We start from the raw sequence: 19,786 nt of genomic DNA, 5'->3' as shown, positions 1-19,786 counted from the left end.
GACCAGGGATCAAACCTGCATTCTCCAAATACTGGTTGGTTTCTTAACGAACTGAACCAAGATGGTGACTCCTCCATTAAACTTCTTTTTTTAGGGCCACACCCACACCCACAGCATATGGTCGTTCCCAGGCTAGGGGCTGAGTCTGAGCTGCAGCTGCTGGCCTACACCACACTCACAGCAATGTGGGATCTGAGCTGCATCTGTGACCTACACCGCAGCTTATGGCAATGCCTGATCCCCAACCCACTGATCGAGGCCAGGGATCGAAGCCACATCCTCATGGATACTAGTCAGATTTGTTCTTGCTGTGCCACAGTGGGAACTCCCCATTAAACTTTCTTTTAAAGCTATATCATGAAAACAGACATACAAATATAATATAAGGAACTCGCATGTACACATCACTCAGCTTCAAAAACCATCAACTCAGTACTAGTTTCCTAAATCACCACCCTACCCCCTGTTCTTGCCCTGGGTATTTTATAGCAAACCCCAGACATCCTATCATTTAATCTTTAATAATTCAGTATATATCCCTAAGAGAAAAATCTCTTATAATCTTTAACAACTCCTGCTTTTTCGCTCCCTTGTCTTTTTTTGTTAGTTACCCATGCTGTACAATTTCCTAGGTTTTGTATTTTAGCAGGTTATAATGGCAGTGTTTTCTTATCCTCCATATATATTTAGTCTATAGCCTCGTTAGGTTGAGGTTTAATTTGGGAAGCAGGGCCAGGTGTTGAGGGGGCAGGGAAAAAAAACCTTTTTTCACCAATAGCTGACTTTTACCCATTTTTTACTAATACACAAACAGTTACTTGAAGGGTCATTAAATGAACTTTTATATAGAGTTGGTTTGTAGTAAGAATACCTTCTTTAGATTGCAGTTGTGTAAAGTATCAGCTAACATTTTTTGAGCACTTTCTGTGAATCAGGCACTTAAGCCTTATCTTTCTTAACCTCTACATATAAAGGTAAGTACTGTGATCCTTATTTCCCAAATAAGGAAACAGACCTTAGAGTTTAAATAATTAAGATTATTCCATGTAGTGCTTTACATACAATTAAATCTAATGTATGGATTTATGGTTTAACTAATTTTTCTTTTCCTTATTTTGTGCTGTACCATAATTAGGATGCAAAAGTAAGTTATTTGGATACAAAACTTGTTGTCCTCTGTTAAGATCTTGTGTGCCTTTTAATCACAAACTTGTTGCTTGTAATGCTTGATATTTGATCTACTTGGTCCTTTTTTGTCTTGTGATGTACAAAATTAGAGACTTCAGAAAATTTAAAAAATTTTTTTCTTGTATGACTTTGGCCCTCCTTTGACATTCAAAAATGAGTATTGGGGAGTTCCCATTGTGGCGCAGCAAAAATGAATCCGACTAGTAACCATGAGGTTTCAGGTTTGATCCCTGACCTCGCTCAGTGGGTTAAGGATCCGGCATTGCCGTGAGCTGTGGTGTAGGTCACAGATGCGGCTCGGATCTGGTGCGGCTGTGGCTGTGGTGTAGGCCGGCAGCTATAGCTTCAATTAGACCTCTAGCCTGGGAAGCTCCATATGCCGTGGGTGTGGCCCTAAAAAGCAAAAAAAAACAAAAATGAGTATTGGTTGTGACAGGACAAAAGGCGCTTTTGTGCCAGCGAATTATTTATATATATATATTGCTTCCACTGAAGCCATTGGTTGCTTTGGGGAGGTCTAGGAAGGTGAGTTTCTTCCGCCTTGCTGCTGGGGGTGGTTAAGTTCAAAAATGAGTAGAAACTCAGAGAGGAAGACATTTCTGTAAGTACATGCGACTTTAAAAAAAAAAAATCAGAGGAAAGAAAAATATTGAAGAATGGGGAGAACTCAGTGGGTTTCCCTGCTCTTTATTTAGTTTTAACACTAAGGTAACTTAGCTTTCTTGTGGAAATGACTTCCTAAACTGCCAGTGGGTTTGATGCTTTTTGTGTTATAGCAATGGAGCCGAGCACATCGATAGGTAATCAGTAAGTATTTAATGCATGCTGAAAATAACCTCCTGTGGTCTCTGATGTTTGGGACACAAATTGCTAAATAAGCATTGACTCTAAATAGAAGGGCCCATACCACTGAACTGCATGTGGTCAGCTTTCATCTCTGAAACTTGCACACCTTTCTGTGTCAATTTCACATTCTCAAGCCTCCACGGATCTGCTTACCAGAATCTCACGTTTTCCCTCCACAGGAAGCTGAAACCCCACGTAGTGTTCTTGAAGAAATTGGACTGACATAACTCTCCTCCCCTGTTGATGACTTCTTGTGGCATTTCACACACTGTAGATGGTCACTGCCTTCATGTCCATATTAGCTAATGGTGTAAGATGACGTCATATCAGTATTACTATTCTGCTAAGCTGCTTCATTCAGGCCTACATAATTTTTTTTTAAAGGGAACTTTGGTTAATCAGGTGATAACAAGGGAATTAATATAAATTAGAATGAATGCAGAAAAAGTTAACTTTTCTATTTTAAAGTTTACAGGTCTGTTAATCTGATTATGTGTATCTATGAAAATGACACAGTCAGGCATTACACCTTTATTAATTACTGTCTTTGGCAAAAAAAAACCTTAATTATGTGAAGTCTGGTTATAGGAAACCAAAAACTAGTGCAGCATTTCAGTATATATGCAAATAAAGGGAAGTGACAGGTCACATATCAAATGAATGAAAATTTCACTCTGTTGAAACTTAAAAAACAAAAACAAAACCAAATTTATACCAAAGACCATTATTAGAAAGTAAATACCTTAAAACAAAGGGAAACACAAAAGCCTAAATTGGAATGATGCTGTTTTACAATAAGAATTTCTTAGGCATTCCAGATCTGTGATGAGGAACAGATCAGCTGTTTCATAATAGTAAGCACATTATTTTTAGGGCCAAGGAACATTTTTTTGACTTTTGGTCATAATCATTTAGTTACTTAGATTATTTTTGATGCCCTCAAAATAAAATGGAAATACTGACTTACCAGGGATTCTTAATAATAGTATCTTATGGAAAATGTGTTACTCTCTTCACGAAGTGTTGCATAAGTCATTGTTTAAAGCACTAATACTCCATCTGGGGTGCTTGTTAGAGCCAAATTTCTTTTACTCCCCTACTGCTTCCCTCCACTTAGAAGTGCAGCAAACTTTTGGGCAGCTTCCTTCCCTTCCATGGCACTGCCTGCTTATTAGAAGTCAAATATAAAAACAAGACACCACCTTTAATATGAAAGTGTGAGCTGAATGAGGTAAAATGTTATTAGTGGGCTCTATATTTTTTAAGGCTGTACAATTGTTTCAGTGTCACTTTTATACATACTTCTTCTACGTATGTAAACATGTCTTCAGAGTTTACACTTTCATTTGTATCTGCTGGGCTGGATTAAGCTTCGTTGTGATTGTGACCAATATTCAGGCCACTCAAGCACTGTCTTATTATCACATCGCCAGTTAGTTGTAATAAATGTTAAATGTACACCACTGTAGTGTGTTTCTATCTGTCTCTTTCCAAAAGCTTGTCAAACTATAAAGAGCCGCTGAAGGAAGAATTTAAAACGATTTTTGGGTAAAATGTTGGAAATTCACCTCCACTTGAATGTGGTGGTGGTTAAAAGCACACAGGAGATAAATGGTGGAAGATTTAAGGCGTCTTCATGTATTTCAAGCTCATCAAAAATGTGGAGTCCATGCTACTGAGAGCTTATCTACACATTTATTTTCAATAAATGCCGCTTTAAAAACCATGATGCAGTTGACGTTTCTACTTTTTTTTTTTGTCCTTTTTGTCTTTTTCCAGGGCTGCACCCACAGCACATGGAGGTTCCCAGGCTAGGGGTCTAATCGGACCTGTAGCCGACAGCCTACACCACAGCCACAGCAACACAGGATCCAAGCAGCATCTGCGACCCATACCACAGCTCATGGCAACGCCGGATCCTTAACCCACTGAGCGAGACCAGGGATCAAACCTGCAACCTTATGGTTCCTAGTTGGATTCCTTAACCACTGAGCCATGACGGAAACTCTGTTTCTACTCTTTCTCATTGAGCACAAGTCAAAGTACTCCAGGTAATCAAGGGTACGCCAAGTCAACCTGAGTTCCCCCCGGAATTGTAGGTGCTGGTACACTTGCCAAAATGGACTGCCTAATATAAGTAGCAGATCAAAGCTTTGGTTATGATTAGTTAAGGGACTGGGCTATCAACTACGGAGAGGAAATGTTATTAAAAATCCCATTTAATCCTATTGAAAAGGTTTTTTTTTTTTTTTTTTTTAGTATACTCTGATTTCTGGGAAAAATCTTTATAGGAAAATGAGGATATTTTAAAATGAATAAGGAAACAACTATCAAATGCAGTTGCTAGTCTGCTAAAAAGGGTATGTGTGGGGGAAAAGTGTAGATTTAGGGCCTCCAACATGCAGCTATCTATTCACAGAAAATAGGCTTGTGGGCTTCTGCTGGCAACATAAGAGTTGGAATTTTTGAATCACAAGTAGTAATCAAATTACAAGTTTAAGACACATTCATAAGTTTAAGATGGGCATTTATCAGGATAATGACCTTAAAAACGGCTTTCTTCCATCGCTCCCACATTGCCCATTAACACTGGAGGGGAAAGTTACCATCTCTGTTACCTTGAGCACAATCTGGTATTTATCTTGTCTTTTCCTCCATGATTTACTAAGACTATTCAGCTTCGAATGCCACATTTAGTTGCATATATCTTTGGCTGTATTTAGGAAAGAAAGTAAAATTTTTGAATTTAGTGAGAATTATGTAGCATTAGCGAGTCTCGTAGATAATTACAGAAAATTTCAATCATTTTTAGGGTAAAGTAGGCATTTAAAGTCTGCAACAAAGCAATTTTTCTTTGGCCATGGCGTGCAGTGGCTTGATGTGGGATCTCAGCTCTCAGACCAGGGACTGAACCCAGGCCTCGGTGGCTAAAGCACTGAGTCCTAAGCACTAGACCACCAGGGAACTCCCAGGGGAAAAAAAAATCAATTTTTAAAGTAAAATGTTTTCCGGACCACATACTTCCTTTCTTTTAGACTAAAGAACTCATTTTCAGCAGATACTCACGGGGGTTCCCGTTGTGGTGCAGCATTTCCGAATCTGACTAGTATCCATGGGGATGTGGGTTCCATCCCTGGCCTCGCCCAGTGGGTTGCCATGAGCTGTAGTGTAGGTCGCAGGTCCGGCATGGCTGTGGCTGTATCGTAGGTCAGCAACTGCAGCTCTGATTTGACCCCTAGCCTGGGAACTTACGTGTGCCACAGGTATGGCCCTAAAAAGACTAAAAGAAATATATATATATAAGGAAGTACAAGAGCATCTTTTGTATGATCTGAAATCTAAGGGTATTTTGCCTTAAGCTTTAAAAATATTAAACAAGTTTCTATGACCGTTCTTTCTTACCAGAATTCCTTTAATACCAGGCACATTCAATAGCAATGCGCTCTTTAACACACTATAAAGAAGATGAACACCCTATTAAGGATCCAGTTTTGTCACTGCAGTGTCATGGGTTTCATCCCTGGCCTGGGAACTTGTGGATGCCACAGGCACAGTCAAAAAAAAAAAGAAAGAAAGAAAAAAGAAAAAAAAATACTAAAGCAAAACCAGCTGGGGAGGGACTGCGAATATGGGGTAGGAGGGAGGAGTAAAAACTGACTGTACCCTTCAGTACTTTAAAATAGAGAGTTTTGAAGTAAAGCAACAACCAAACTTAATGCCCATTAAATACAGGAAAAAAAGTGTTTGGCTTAAACAGTATCTACGGAAATGAATGGTTAAACATATGAAATTTATCAAACTGGCAAAGATTAAAGTAGTTTGGTGTGGGAACAAAATTTGATAAATATTTGTTGTTATCTCTATGGAGGGCAATTTGGAAATGCTTTAGTATTCATCTCAATGTAATTTACCCAAAGGAAATGATCAGAAATGTGTGAGAGTATTTATGGAAATTCACCATAGGATTGTTTATACCACAGGATTCTTTAATTAGTGCAAAATTTAAAATAACTTAAAACCCCAACAATTGGGATATGGTTGAATTAACTGATAGATCCACACTATGCAGTGAGTAAAAACAGCAAGAACAGGGTTTGATGACAGAGGAGAGTGGTGTTGAAAAAAAGGCATCTTCAATTGCAGGCATATATGATTTTGGGGGAAAAAAAATATACACACTCACAAGGAGAAAAAATAAAAGACAATGCTCCAGTGTTAAGTGATTATCTTTAAGGGTCAGGATTAAAAGTCATTTTCGTGTTTTCTAGGTTTTCCATACTAAACACATTGATTATCTGAATATAAAAGTATTGCAAAATAGGGTTCCAGACTACATAGGATTCTGCCAGACTTGCAACGCCTTTGCGCTCAGGGCCCTCTATCCAGGTATGCAGCTGCCATAATAAATAAGATGTACAATCACCGAAGAACATACTGTTTATTTGGATTTGGGCCTCTAAGCCGTTCTGTCCCTGCTTCCTGACCTCCTCCCGCCACGACTCCTGGACCTCGACGAGCTCTGGCTGCGGCTCCGGCTGTGGCTGCGGCTCCGGCGGCTGCGGCTGCGGCTGCCCCGGCCCCGGCTGCGGTCTCTTTTCCTTCCTCTGCTGCGGGAGCTGTGCCTCTCCCGGCTTTTGGACCTGTGTTTGTGAGATTTCTTGGCCCCGTGGCTACCCCTCCGCTTCCTCTCGGCTTCCCCGTTCCTTTTGTAGGAGCGGGCCGGCCCGGGGCTCCGCCTCCTGCGCAGCCGGCTGTACTCGTGGCGGCCTGGCCTCTCGCGCCTCTCCGAGTTCTTCCCGAAGGAGGAGCCAGTCCGATCTGGAGACAGGTAGATGTCTCGATTCGCTTCCCAAAATTCATTGTTGGGGTTTCTGAACACATGAAGAAAGTTGCAGTGTTTTCCTCTTGGGCACTGCTGTATTTCAAATAAACCTGCAATGGCACAGGGAGGAAACGGCGTTTGCTGCGGGCACTTCATCCTTCTCAGAAGGTACCTTTTTTTTTTTTTTTTTTTTTTTTTTTGAGGGCCGCACTCGCGGCATATGGAGGTTCCCAGGCCAGGGGTCTAATCAGAGCTACAGCTGCCAGCCTACACCACGGCCACAGCAACGCGGGATCCGAGCCGCGTCTGCGACCTACACCACAGCTCAAGGCAACACCAGATCCTTAACCCCACTGAGCGAGGCCAGAGAGCCAACCCGCAACCTCGTGGTTCCTAGTCGGGTTCGTTTCCACTGCACCACGACGGGGACTCTCAGAAGGTAGATTTCTGATGTGGCCATGTGATAGGACTATCTTCCCCTTAGTCCACTGATGTCATAGTTTGGGTTCCCTGAATTTCTAACAAAGGGCACCAGGAAAAGTAACAGATCAGAACTATTCATTGACCCAAATGTCCTATTCCCCTACTGGATTATGGTGTGGAGGGCAACCCACCACATGGCAACCACATTATTTTTCCTAGGGTTTTACTATCCTGCGGATTGACAATGTAGAACCCTAATTAACACTGAAGAAGCAGCCGTGGGAAGCCCAGTGGCGCAGGACAAAATCAATGGCGTAAGAAAGAGCTTATTTTAAGAAAAGGACCCTGTATTTTCTAACACTTCAAGAGGATGATAAACATTGGGCTAACACTTTAATTTACCAGGAGCTTTAAATATGGGAGATTTTTGACAAAGGTGAAATCTCCTTTAATAATTTAGAGATCTCTTGGGGAATTTTCAAACATTTTTAAAAGCAGTAAATCCCCTAAAGTGAAAGCAAAAAAAGAAAAAGATAAATTGGACTTCATCAAAATTAAATACTTTTGTACTTCAAAGGACACAACCAAAGTGAAAAGACAGTGCACATAAATGGGAGGAATATTTGCAAACCATGGGTGTGATGAGGGACTTCTCTGTGTACTATATCAAGAATTCTTACAACTCAGTAATAAAAAGACATATAACTTGGTGAAAAATGGGCAAAGTACCTGAACAGACATCTCTCCAAAGATGTATACTGTGGCCATTAATCCAATAAGGACATGAAAAAAATGCTCAACATCATTAGTTACTAGGGAAAATAAAGCTGTTATTTCAAAAATTATAAGTGAAATAAGTACTTTCCTGCTTTGAGGGAAGCAAAGTCACACTCAGAAGCACATCATTGAAATCACACTGGAATCTTAGCAAGAGACAAGGGCAACCACCTTCATGGAGAAAACACCCATCTCCTTCAGCCCCCAGGACTCTGAATAAGGTGAAATGGTTCTTCTGGTTGGCCAAAGCAAGGAATTCTAAAGTCTTTGTTTTCCCTCCTCAAATAAGCGGTTTTTACGTGAGGAGGACATCCATTAAGACCAGGCTGCCAAAGATTCAGACTCGGGGAAATCAGAGATTTTTAAATAAGAGGTTTTGAGCAGGCGAGTATAAAGCAAAGCAAAGGCTAAGTAAGAGACGTGCGCCCCCAAGGCATGGCCCGCGCCCCTCGCTGCTTCCTGAGCACCTGACAACACGTCGCTCGGCGAAGCCCATCTGACAGAAATCAAAAAAGCAAGAGCCCTTCAAAAGTGCTGGCGCCTCGAAGGACTGACTCATTTCCTGATTCTCCAGCCACTGTCGGATGAGTCAGTCTGACTGAATGTGTCCCGACCAGGTTCTACAGCTATAATCAATCTCTACGGCACAAAAGCATGCATTTCCATCAGGCAGGAAGTGTTATAGGTAATGTTTTAGGTGGCAAAGCTGACAGAAGATTCATCAGAGGACAAAGATGGAAAAGGAGAAAAACAACCGGAACGCAGTTCAAGCGAGGAGAGCCAGGGAATGGAAAACAGCTCTGAGCCGGCGACAGAGAAGGTGTCCTGCGGAGCCACGTTCTCGGGCTTCCTGCTGAGCCCGGGACTTCAAGCCACAACATGACCTCTGTCACCTCATCCGTAAAGTGACCCACGAGGTTGGTTACAGGTCTACGGTGTATTTTATGTAATCATCTCTGCTCATCTACCCCAGTGGAGGCAAAAGTTAGGCTTCACTCCTTTAAAAGACTGGGTGTCCCCCCCAACCCCCCGCCATAGGAATATCTCTGTGTGACAGTGGAACAGTGGGGGAAAAACTTATGTTGAATTTTACCGCAAATGGCCATTTTCCATCGGGTCACTGGGCAGAATTCGCACTGAAGCTGTCGTCCTGCATACCACCGTCCATTAAACAGGGCGAGGGCTGCTTGGCATTCTTCTTCCCTTTAAACCACAAATGAAAGGATGCACTTCAGAGCTACTTTCTAATATGTAGATTCATCCTACTCTTCCTTAACCCATGTATTTGTTTACTGTAGGTCCACCACATTCAGTGCTTTTAAGCTCCCTAGGGAGTCCTCATTACCACATTCCAGCTCCTGAAGCTCACAATTTATTCAGGAACTCTTTTTCCTACCCTCCCAGAGGTTGTGATGCAAGGAAATCAGCTTGAGTGAAAGCTTCCTGAACCAAAAGACTGGACCATTAAAGATGCAGCAGTGTTTTCCACTGTCAGAGCGTGTGGTTTCTCAGCTCAGATCACTGTCCTTCTTATTACAAGGGTTAATTTAACCCGTTAGCTATGGCACGGCACAGACAGCAAGACAGCAGAAATGACACACTAACTGCTCCTTTAACAGGCCGAATGCACTGAAATTATATGAGGCTTCAACTTCTGGCTCTTTCTCGATTTATAGTTTTCTGTTCTCTATTCTAGTTATCCCTTTTCAGCTTGTGTTTTAATTATTAAAATTATATAAGTAAAAAAAATAGCTATTGCAAAAGATGAAAAACTCTGTAAGTATACAAAGAATGAAATACAAACGTATTATTTTCAAACCCCTTCTATATTTCTAGATCAGCTCTTTAACATACATTTCTAAAAATACCATGCATATGAAAGTTATGCATTCGTGAAAAAAACCCCAGATGTCAACATAAAGATGATACCATCCTGTGATAAAACATGAAGATGCTTATGTTCAGAATACTTACGACTGATACTGAACATACACATTGCCCCTCAGATGAGGTTCCAGGTTGCAGCTGACCTAAGGAGCAATGAAGAATTCCATCATTAAAACAAAACAAAACAGGGAGTTCCTGCAGTGGGTTAAGGACCAAGCACTGCTGCAGCTTTGGCGCAGGATGCAGCTGTGGCTCAGATTTGATCCCTGCCTGAATAAGGAACTTCCACAAGCCATGGGTGTGGCAAAAAAAAAAAAAAAAAAAAAGAAAAGAAAAAAGAAAAAATACAGACTACAAATCAGCCCATACATACACCACCCAGATTTAAGACTCACATTTCCCATTTTTGAATGAGAATATTTAAATATGTAAAACATGAAAGACACAGCTGAAGCCCTTCCACGATATTCTTCTTCCTCCTCTCTCACATAGGTGAGCACTATTCTGACGTTGGGCCTATCCCCCCCCTTCTAAATACCCACACACACGCACACGCACACACACTCCTATCTACATAGACACAAATACCCATAGCCATACATACACACAGATATGCCTATACACATATATCATATGTGTGCCATAAAAAAATATATATGTAATATACAGACATACAAAAAATTACATGTCTATTATGCATATATGGGTATATACTTATTTATGAATACATATGCAAAGAAGCATGTACACATTGATAAATAATGTACAGTATGGCTTTGTACATTTTAAAATTTTATATAATAAAATTATTATAAATTTATTGTTATATAATAATATTTATCCCACATCCTTTTTTTTAAGATGTAATCATGTAAACTTAATGACTCATTTTAAACTGCTGTATACTGGATATATCAGATTATCAGATTTATTTATCCACTCCGCTAAGGAGGAATATCCAAGGTGCTTCCAATTTTTCATCAATAAACAGTACTGCAGTCAGCATGCCCGAATGGTAGGACTTTGTCTAGCCTGCATGACCGGAAGTAGGATGCCGATTTATAGGCTACACGTACCTTTAACCTTACTAGATTATCGACAAACTGCTCTCTAACGTGGTTTTATTAATTTGCACAACCTCGCCCACTCTTGGTATTAGAATGCATACTTCTTTAACTGATGGGTATGAATAACATCTCATTCGAATATGCACTGTCCCATTACTAGTGAGGTTGAATATCTGATCATTTGCCTTCGACAATGACAAACCTGATTTGGTTTTATGTCATGGTATAAAAAGGTCCTCAAATTTTCATACTAATACTTAGCTTTCATTTTCAAAATAAATCTATACTTTTACAAATTTGTTCCAGAGTACTTTTATTAGAGCATCCCACGAGAGGCAGGAGCCATACCGACTGACAGTTTATAGCACCATTCTTAGAGGGAAGACTGAAAGGCCTCAGGAGGCCAATCAGCCACACCAAGGACTTTAGAGGTCATTTAAGCCAACAGTTCCTAAGACCTGTTATTAATTTTCCATGGTGAATTTGATATTTTGGAAATTTTTCTACTGAAAATGTATTAAACAGCTTTCCATTTATAACTGCCAATGTGATTAGCTGAACTTGGCTGACAGAATCCTCAACAAAAGGAAGCAAAACACCCCGTGGTTAGCAAGTGCGGCCGGTTGCACTCGCAACAGTGGGGTGATTTCCACTGAGCAGTCTGAGGTTTTGAAAGCAGCTCCACCTCTTAATTTCCCAGAAGCAGTATGATGTAGGGACCCCACAAGAACACTGATGGAGTACTTTCGGGATGAGGACAAGGTACGAAGAGATACAGTGCCGTGTTCAAGAGCCCAGGACTAGCCAGCACACCAACTCCTCAGCAGTGCTTCTCATGGGCACCCAGATGCGTGTGGCTGGGCACTTCCGCTTGAGTGTTTATTGGCTGCAGCGAGAAATAGTATGAAGACAGGAAAGTGCACGCAACAGAAACAAAAGGTAAAGGGAAAAGAGCAACTGCCAAAGAATTTTTTAAAATCTTGAAATCAGTAGAAAGGATGGCCTTGAATCTCAAGAGTGCTGCTGGTTAGCAGTTGCTCTGTTCCTTGGCTGTTCCAATTCCCACTGTCATGTCCAACTAACAGCAAAAAAAAAAAAAAAAAAAACCTTCAGAGCTTTATTCCTATCTTTCCCAAATTATGGGCCATTTCCCCCATCCCAACATAATGAAATCATTCAGGTTCAGATTGGATCAAATTGCAGACAGCAGAAGGCTTCCCTGTGTCAGGATTCAAGCCCGGGAGCAACAATCATTACAGCTGACTTGACTCTTGCTTTAAAGAATGTTAAAAATAACTCTGTGTCATCTGAATGCCTTTTACCCCCAATGCTGCATCTAAGAGAAGACAACGTTAAAAAAGGGGGGGGGGGGGGTCAGGGGGAGGCGGAGTTCCCGTCGTGGCACAGCGAAAACAAACCTGACTAGGAACCGTGAGGTTGCGGGTTCAATCCCTGGCCTCACTCAGTGGGTTAAGGATCCCGCGTTGGCCCGAGCTGTGGTGTAGGTTGCAGACGCAGCTCAGATCTGGCGTTGCTGTGGCTGTGGCGTCGGCCGGTGGCTACAGCTCCGATTAGACTCCTAGCCTGGGAACCTCCATATGCCGCAGGTGCGGCCCTAAAAAGACCAAAAATGGGTGGGGTGGGGGCATCACGATTTACGTTCTTGGGTAGCCCAGAAGGAGGGACATGCACCTTGGGTGGAAGTTGCAAGCAGGCACGGTCAACACAATACAGCAAGGACAAATCAACAATCTCGGTGTGTGGAGTTAAGTTGGGGAATGTTCCACTGTGCAGGCCGGGCTCAGGGGAGACCGACCGTGGCGGGGAGGGAGGCAGCGCGTTTCTCATGGCGCCAGCCTCTGAGTGAACGCTGGGACAGCTATCGGCAGAGGACCTTATGCACAAAATGTGGCAGCTGGAAAAAAAGAGTTGGACCATAAAGGTACGGAATGGCTGAAAAGATCCTTTCCCCTGAGAACCCAGGAACCGGCATGCTGGGACCCGGTCACTGATTTCATGTGCTACCTCCACCGCCTGGGCAACGAGGCGGGAGGAGAGGGAGAGAAACGGAAGTAAACCTTCCTTCCAACAGTGGGGGGCGCCGCACCATCACGCTCCGCCCCACCCAGGCCCAGGGCCTGTGCCCCAACTTTCTCAACGCCCCTCCCACCCCCGCGCTTCAGGGAGAAGTGAGCCCGTCCGCTCCGCCACGCGCACTGCGCATGCCCACCTTGAACTGGACCACTTTGCCCACGTTCTTGAACTCCGGGAGCACGTCCTCGTAGAAGTCCAGGAACTGCTGGTAGGTTTCCTCCTCGCTGTACTCCAGGCTTGCGTCGGGGTCGTAGTCGTCCCTTCTGCACTGCTCCATTCCAAATGTCGTAAACATGCTTTTAATAAGAAGGGTGGGACTTGATGCCGGGAAATTGTGCTTACGTGAACACCTGCGTATGAAGGAAAAACTTGAGTGGTCCAGTGTTGGAAAATCGCACGTAAAAAGCTGGCTTTACACTCTGAGATGAAAAGGCTCAAGAAATACAGCTGTTTTGACAGAAGTGCCAGATGACAAGCCACATTCAGACTTTAAATTTCAACACTCAACAACACTGTTCTCAGGCTGACCAATTTATTGGATCTCATTAAAATGTAAAGCTGAGAATTACTTCCAAGCTCAGATGCCATTCGGCTGTCTTTTACTGAAGTTCAGGAGGCCTTTCACATGTGGCAGCACAGGGAAAGAGGAAGCTCATGGGCGTGACATACCACGATGCCAGGCCCACAGACATCATGGCGGGGGAGGGGGTGGGGGCGCTCAGGAGAAGGTGACAACAGTGCTACCCTGGTTCCATACACTGCCAACTAACCCAGCACTGAGAGAACAGGGTATTGTGAGAGTCTCAGCTAAATGGAGAGCATTCCAGAGTGTTCATGGCATTTTTATATTTTTTCCTCTGATCCTGTCAACTTGCCAGGACAGCTAAGACTAGTATCTTCTTCACTTTGAAAGAAGGGAAGTGAAGCTTAGAGAAGCACAGGTACCCACGTCACATGGCTGGGGAGAGAAGATTCCAGAGCTAAGCCATAGTCTACTGCCTGTTGGTTATATGATGTGCTAAATGTCGAGTTGGGTTTTAATGAAGGAGGTTAACTATTGTGAAGAGGAATTTTCTTTCTTTCTTTTTTTTTTTTTTTTGTCTTTTTGCCATTTCTTGGGCCGCTCCCGCGGCATATGGAGGTTCCCAGGCTAGGGGTCCAATCGGAGCTGTAGCCACCGGCCTACGCCACAGCCACAGCAACACAGGATCCGAGCCGCATCTGCGACCTACACCACAGCTCACTGCAACGCCGGATCGTTAACCCACTGAGCAGGGCAGGGACCGAACCCGCAACCTCATGGTTCCTAGTCGGATTCGTTAACCACTGCGCCACTGACGGGAACTCCGGAATTTTCTTTTTAAAAAAATGTTTTAATTATAGTTCGTTTACAACGTTCTGTCAATTTCTGCTGTACAGCAAAGTGACCCAGTCACACATACATATATATATATATTCTTTTTCTCACATTATCCTCCATCATGTTCCATCACAAGTGACTAGATATAGTTCCCTGTGCTATACAGCAGGAATAATTTTCTTTTTGTAGTTTAAATGAGACCAGGTTGTAAGTGAATAATTTTTAAAAAAATCTTTTATATGAGTTTAATTCCTTATTACTTCCTTATAAAATAAAATAGAGAAAAATAGATTTCAAGATTCCAAATCACCACAATCTTCCTGATTAGATTTTTAATTTAAGTGGTGGAATTCCCATTGTGGCTCAGCGGAAACAAATCTGACTAGCATCCATGAGGATGCAGGTTTGATTCCTGGCCTTGCTCAGCGGGTTAAGGATCCGGCGTTGCTGTGAGCTGTGGTGTAGGTTGCAGACGTGATTCGGATCTGGTGTTGCTGTGGCTGTGGTGTAGGCCAGTGGCTATAGCTCTGATTCAACCCGTAGCCTGGGAACCTCCACATGCCGAGGGTGCAGCCCTAAAAGACAAAATAAAATAAAATTAATTTTTTTAAAAAGGGGTTAAAACAAAATTTTTAGGAAAAAAATCCCCGGAGCTTTGGAAGAAAAAAGTTGAAAAACAAGATCAGTGTTAGAAAAAACAATGGCCCTGAAAGGAGTAAATGTTCAACTTATGGTCACTTTCCATTGTCGGTAACACACAGCTGTAGGCCTAGTGAGATAATGCACAAAGTATGCCTTGAACACACAGCGCCCAGCTCAGAAATATGCAGTGTTTATGAATGTGAAATTTTCTATTTTTCAAAGGACCCTCCCCCGTTATTCAGTCAGAGACCTTGTAATGAGATCCACCTTCTCAAGAACAGGTACTCGCAGAAAAAAGAACGAGCATTCAACGCAGCTGGCAGTGTTAGCAGTGGACCAGAATTTTATGAGTATGAAGCACATATAGAATTAAATGAGAGGAGTTCCCGTCATGGCACAGCAGAAATGAATCTGACTAGGAACCGTGAGGCTGTGGGTTCGATCCCTGGCCTCACTCAATGGGCTAAGGATCTGGCTGTAGTGTAGGTCTCGGACACAGCTCAGATCCTGCATTGCTGAGGCTGTGGCAAAGGCCGGCAGCTGTAGCTCTGATTAGACCCCTAGCCTGGGAACCTCCATATGCTGCAGATGTGGCCCTAAAAGCAAAAGAAAAAAGAAAAAAAAGAATTAAATGAGAAACCAATCTAACAAGGGATTATTATATCTGAATGAACTTGGCTCTGATACCCAGGATGTCAAATGAGTGTTTGTAAGTTCCAGAACAGTGCCAAAATCCCCCCCCCTCCCCCCGCCCGGAAGATCCTTACTTGGCCTGGGGAATGTCTATATAAACTGAGTGAATTTCAGGCCAGCCCCAATGAAGTCAGCTAAGATGAGAGAGATTTGGGACGACAGTCTAAAGATGTGGTACCAAACCGGTGTGATTCTCAGAATCACCTGGGAAGAACTGAAATTTCTCAGATCCTGCCCCAAACCATCTGTTCAGACCTCACAGAGTGGGGAACCCATGTTTTCAAAGTAACTCCCTACCTGGTCCGAAAGGTGAGCCATGTTTTGAACCCCTCGGGTAGGCCATGCGATTTATCCATTACTCAGATGCTTGAAGCAAGTTAGACTGCTACAGAATCTTATGTAGGAGGACATTGCCTTAGCTGAAAGACAGCCAATAAATGGCATGGGTGTCCAAATGCCCCTTTTTCTCTTCTCAGGGGAACATATTCCAGGCACCTACTACCCTTGTTCGTCACTGAATCAAGTTATATGCAAACGTCAGGCTGTGATTATTTATTGAAGGTCTTTGTGAGAAATCATCTCGAAAAATCCCATATGCAACTGTCAGGCAAACAAAAAGGTACTGTCCACCTTCCTACTCAATGTTTTTATACAGTATTCCATGAGAAAAACATTAAGAATCCGACGCCTAGAAACTCTTTGCCTTTCCAGAGATACCACTCATTCTTCCTTTTTGGCAAGAACTGCATGGCTCGCTTCTGCCTGGGATGTAAAACCTCCAAAGCCAAATGAATCTGCATTCACAATAACTTCCTTTCCTCTCCTTTCCCTGCTTTCAATTTCTTTCATTATATTTTTTATTTTTTTGTCTTTTTGCCATTTCTTGGGCCGCTCCGGCGGCATATGGAGGTTCCCAGACCAGGGGTCAAATCGCAGCTGTAGCCCCCGGCCTACGCCAGAGCCACAGCAACGCGGGATCCGAGCCGCGTCTGCAGCCTGCACCACAGCTCACGGCAACGCCGGATCGTTAACCCGCTGAGCAAGGCCGGGGATCGAACCCACAACCTCATGGTTCCTAGTCGGATTTGTTAACCACTGCGCCACGACGGGAACTCCAATTTCTTTCATTTTATTAAACTTAGTGCAGTAGATGGTGAGCCTTCTTTAAGTCACTTCTGGAAACAAGAGAGGTATCAATAACTTCTGATCAATCAATGTTACTTTTCATTAGTGATTATGTTCTTTTAGGACAAAAACACCTGAACACCCCTCAAGGCTATGACTCCAAGAAATGTCAACTCCAGAAGGGTTCCAGAATTGAACTCTGTACTAATTACAAAAACAAAACACCTGAAGAAGTGCTTAGCTTATGCACGTGTTTCATGAAGTGACAGACTGACAGAAAAGAACGGCTGTGTGATCTGGAGCAAGTCACTGGGCTCTCTGTAAAAGGGGAGCAGTGTCTTTGGAGGGATGGTGCTGAAGTTTGTAACTGCTAGTTTCATGGAATCTTATTTCACAACTCATCACTCGCACAAAGAAAATACCCGAATGGCTCTCATACTTTGTTTGGATAGTTGCGATGGTGAAATGTCGCATGCCTCTGAACACGTTAAGAATGTTCACACGCTAAGCTGACCACTGTCAATATTTCCTTGCAGCAGCTCTGAGGGGTGCATTTTGAGAGCCTGACAGTCCATTCTCGCACTTTGTCACAAACAAGTGCTGCCACCTGGCTTCCTGAAACCATTTAGGACATCTCCCCTTCTCTCACTGAGGCCCAACAGAAGAGGCACTCAGAAGCAGATGACCACAAGTCTCAACGGTTAAGGAGATGTGAGCGATAGATCACAAGTGAGGAATCCTGCAGCCAGGAAACCTGAAATGCAATTTGGTTCAAACCCCCGACCCCATGCAAATGTGAACTCATACTGAGTCTCGGCTGTCTTTCAAAGGTAACCCACTGTCTGTTTTTCCTTTGGTGGAGGATGTTTTACACCAGTCATTACTATTTGTTGAGGAAATTAAACATACAGTTGGGAAACACATCTAAGAATAGGAAGGGGATAAAGTATCTCTCCTCCGTAGTTCTTACCTCCCTGAGAGAGGCTTTCACTACTGACCAGAGCCTGTGAATCCTTTCATAGATATTCTGGGTGTATACAATCCTAGCTATAAAATATAAAAGGAGTGACAAATCCTACATGAGTGACTCTCAATCCTGGGGCACATTAGAAACACCTGAGAACAGTGCAAAAATCAGGCTGTTCAAGTCTCAGAAACTCTGATTTACTCAATTTGAGGTAGGGTGTAATTGTATTCAAGCTTTCTAGACAATTCTAGTGCGCATCCAAGGTCAAGAACAATTGCTCTCAAAAAATGTAAAATGAGGAGTTCCCGTCGTGGCGCAGTGGTTAACGAATCCGACTAGGAACCATGAGGTTTCGGGTTCGGTCCCTGCCCTTGCTCAGTGGGTTAACGATCCCGCGTTGCCGTGAGCTGTGGTGTAGGTTGCAGACGCGGCTCAAATCCCGCGTTGCTGTGGCTCTGGTGTAGGCCGGTGGCTACAGCTCCGATTCAACCCCTGGCCTGGAACCTCCATATGCCGCAGGAGCGGCCCAAGAAATAGCAACAACAAAAAAGACAAAAGACAAAAAAAAAAGTAAAATGGGAGATCCTTTGTGGCCCAGTGGGTTAAGGATCTGGCACTGTCATCGTCATGGCTTGGGTCACTTCTGCGGTGTGGGTTCAATCCCTGAACCGGGAACTGCATGCTAAGGGCGTGGCCAAAACAAAAAGTAAAAAGATGTAAGGGCTTAAATTAAAAAAGAGACCAAGGAGGTGAAAGACGTATATGCTAAGAACTATAAAACATTAGTCAAGGAAATTAAAGAGGATTCAAAGAAATGGAAAGATATTCCACACCCCTGGGTTGGAAAAATTAATATTGTAAAAATGGCCGTATTACCCAAAGCAATGTACAGATTCATTGCAATCCCTATTACCCATGACATTTTTCATAGAATTACAACAAACAATTCAAAGATTCATATGGAACCATAAAAGACTCAGAATTGCCAAAGCAATCCTGAGGAACAAAAACCAAGCAGGAGGCAAAACTCTCCCAGCATTCAGACAATGTTATAAAGCTACAGTCATCAAGACAGTGTGGTACTGGTACCAAAACAGACATACAGACCAATGGAACAGAATAGAGTCCAGAAGTAAACCCAGACACCTCCAGTCAATTAATCTTCAACAAAGGAGGCAACAACATAAAATGGGGAAAAGACAGTCTTTTCAGCAAATGGTGCTGGGGAAACTGGACAGCTGCATGTAAATCAATGAAACTGGAACACACTCTCCCGCCATGCACAAAAATAAACTCAAAATGGCTTAAAGACTCAAACATAAGACCAGACACCACCAAACTCCTAGAAGAGAACATAGGCAAAACGTCCTCTGACATTAACCTCATAAATGTGTTTTTAGGTCAGTCTCCCAAAGCAACAGAAATAAGAGCAAAAAGAAACCAATGGGACCTAGTCAAACTGACAAGCTTTTGCACAGCAAAGGAAACCATAAAAAAAAAAAACAACAACAACAAAAAGACAACCTATGGAATGGGAGAAAATAGTTTCAAATGATGCAACTGACAAGGGCTTAATGTCTAAAATATACAAACAACTTATACAACTCAACAGCAAAAAAGCCAACAACCCAATGGAAAAATGGGCAAAAGACCTGAATAGACATTTCTCCAAAGAAGCTATACAGACAGCCAACAAGCACATGAAAAAAATGCTCAACATCACTGATTTTTAGAGACATGCAAATCAAAACTAGTATGAGATACCATCTCACACCAGTCAGAATGGCCATCATTAATAAGTCCACCAGTAACAAATGCTGGAGAGGATGTGGAGAAAAGGGAACCCTCCTACACTGTTGGTGGGAATGGAAACTGGTACAACCACTATGGAAAAC

At 42.7% G+C, this 19,786-nt stretch overlaps 2 protein-coding genes across 5 annotated transcripts in view; one reads left to right on the top strand and one right to left on the bottom strand.

Annotated features, from left to right (window-relative positions):
- AP1S2 (adaptor related protein complex 1 subunit sigma 2) overlaps positions 1–3,760 on the top strand; it is a 30,326-nt gene extending 26,566 nt beyond the window's left edge. The window contains exons 6-7 of one of the 4 annotated variants that reach the window (XR_007132816.1): positions 1,136–1,144; positions 2,214–2,229. Coding sequence is in view for 2 of the 4 variants with exons in the window: in XM_047764680.1 (XP_047620636.1) it covers positions 1,136–1,144; positions 2,214–2,261 (57 nt within the window). In the remaining 2 variants the exon portion in view is untranslated. Of the gene's footprint in view, positions 1–1,135; positions 1,145–2,213 lie in introns of all 4 variants that reach the window. The other 3 variants (XM_047764680.1, XR_007132815.1, XM_047764682.1) reach the window with 3 other exon arrangements.
- A 2,693-nt stretch (positions 3,761–6,453) lies between these two features.
- The window catches only part of ZRSR2 (zinc finger CCCH-type, RNA binding motif and serine/arginine rich 2), a 28,632-nt gene continuing 15,299 nt past the window's right edge, over positions 6,454–19,786 (bottom strand). The window contains exons 8-11 of the mRNA XM_047764996.1: positions 13,241–13,454; positions 10,031–10,086; positions 9,150–9,259; positions 6,454–6,966 (exon numbers count right to left, since the gene is read on the bottom strand). Of these exons, the coding sequence (XP_047620952.1) occupies positions 6,491–6,966; positions 9,150–9,259; positions 10,031–10,086; positions 13,241–13,454 (856 nt within the window). The 3' untranslated portion in view covers positions 6,454–6,490. The remainder of the gene's footprint in view (positions 6,967–9,149; positions 9,260–10,030; positions 10,087–13,240; positions 13,455–19,786) is intronic.

This window comes from Phacochoerus africanus, chromosome X (genome assembly GCF_016906955.1).
Source record: "Phacochoerus africanus isolate WHEZ1 chromosome X, ROS_Pafr_v1, whole genome shotgun sequence".
Taxonomy (NCBI): domain Eukaryota; kingdom Metazoa; phylum Chordata; class Mammalia; order Artiodactyla; family Suidae; genus Phacochoerus; species Phacochoerus africanus.
The sequence above is the reverse complement of the archived record's forward strand: the minus strand, read 5'-3'. Positions and strand labels throughout refer to the sequence as shown.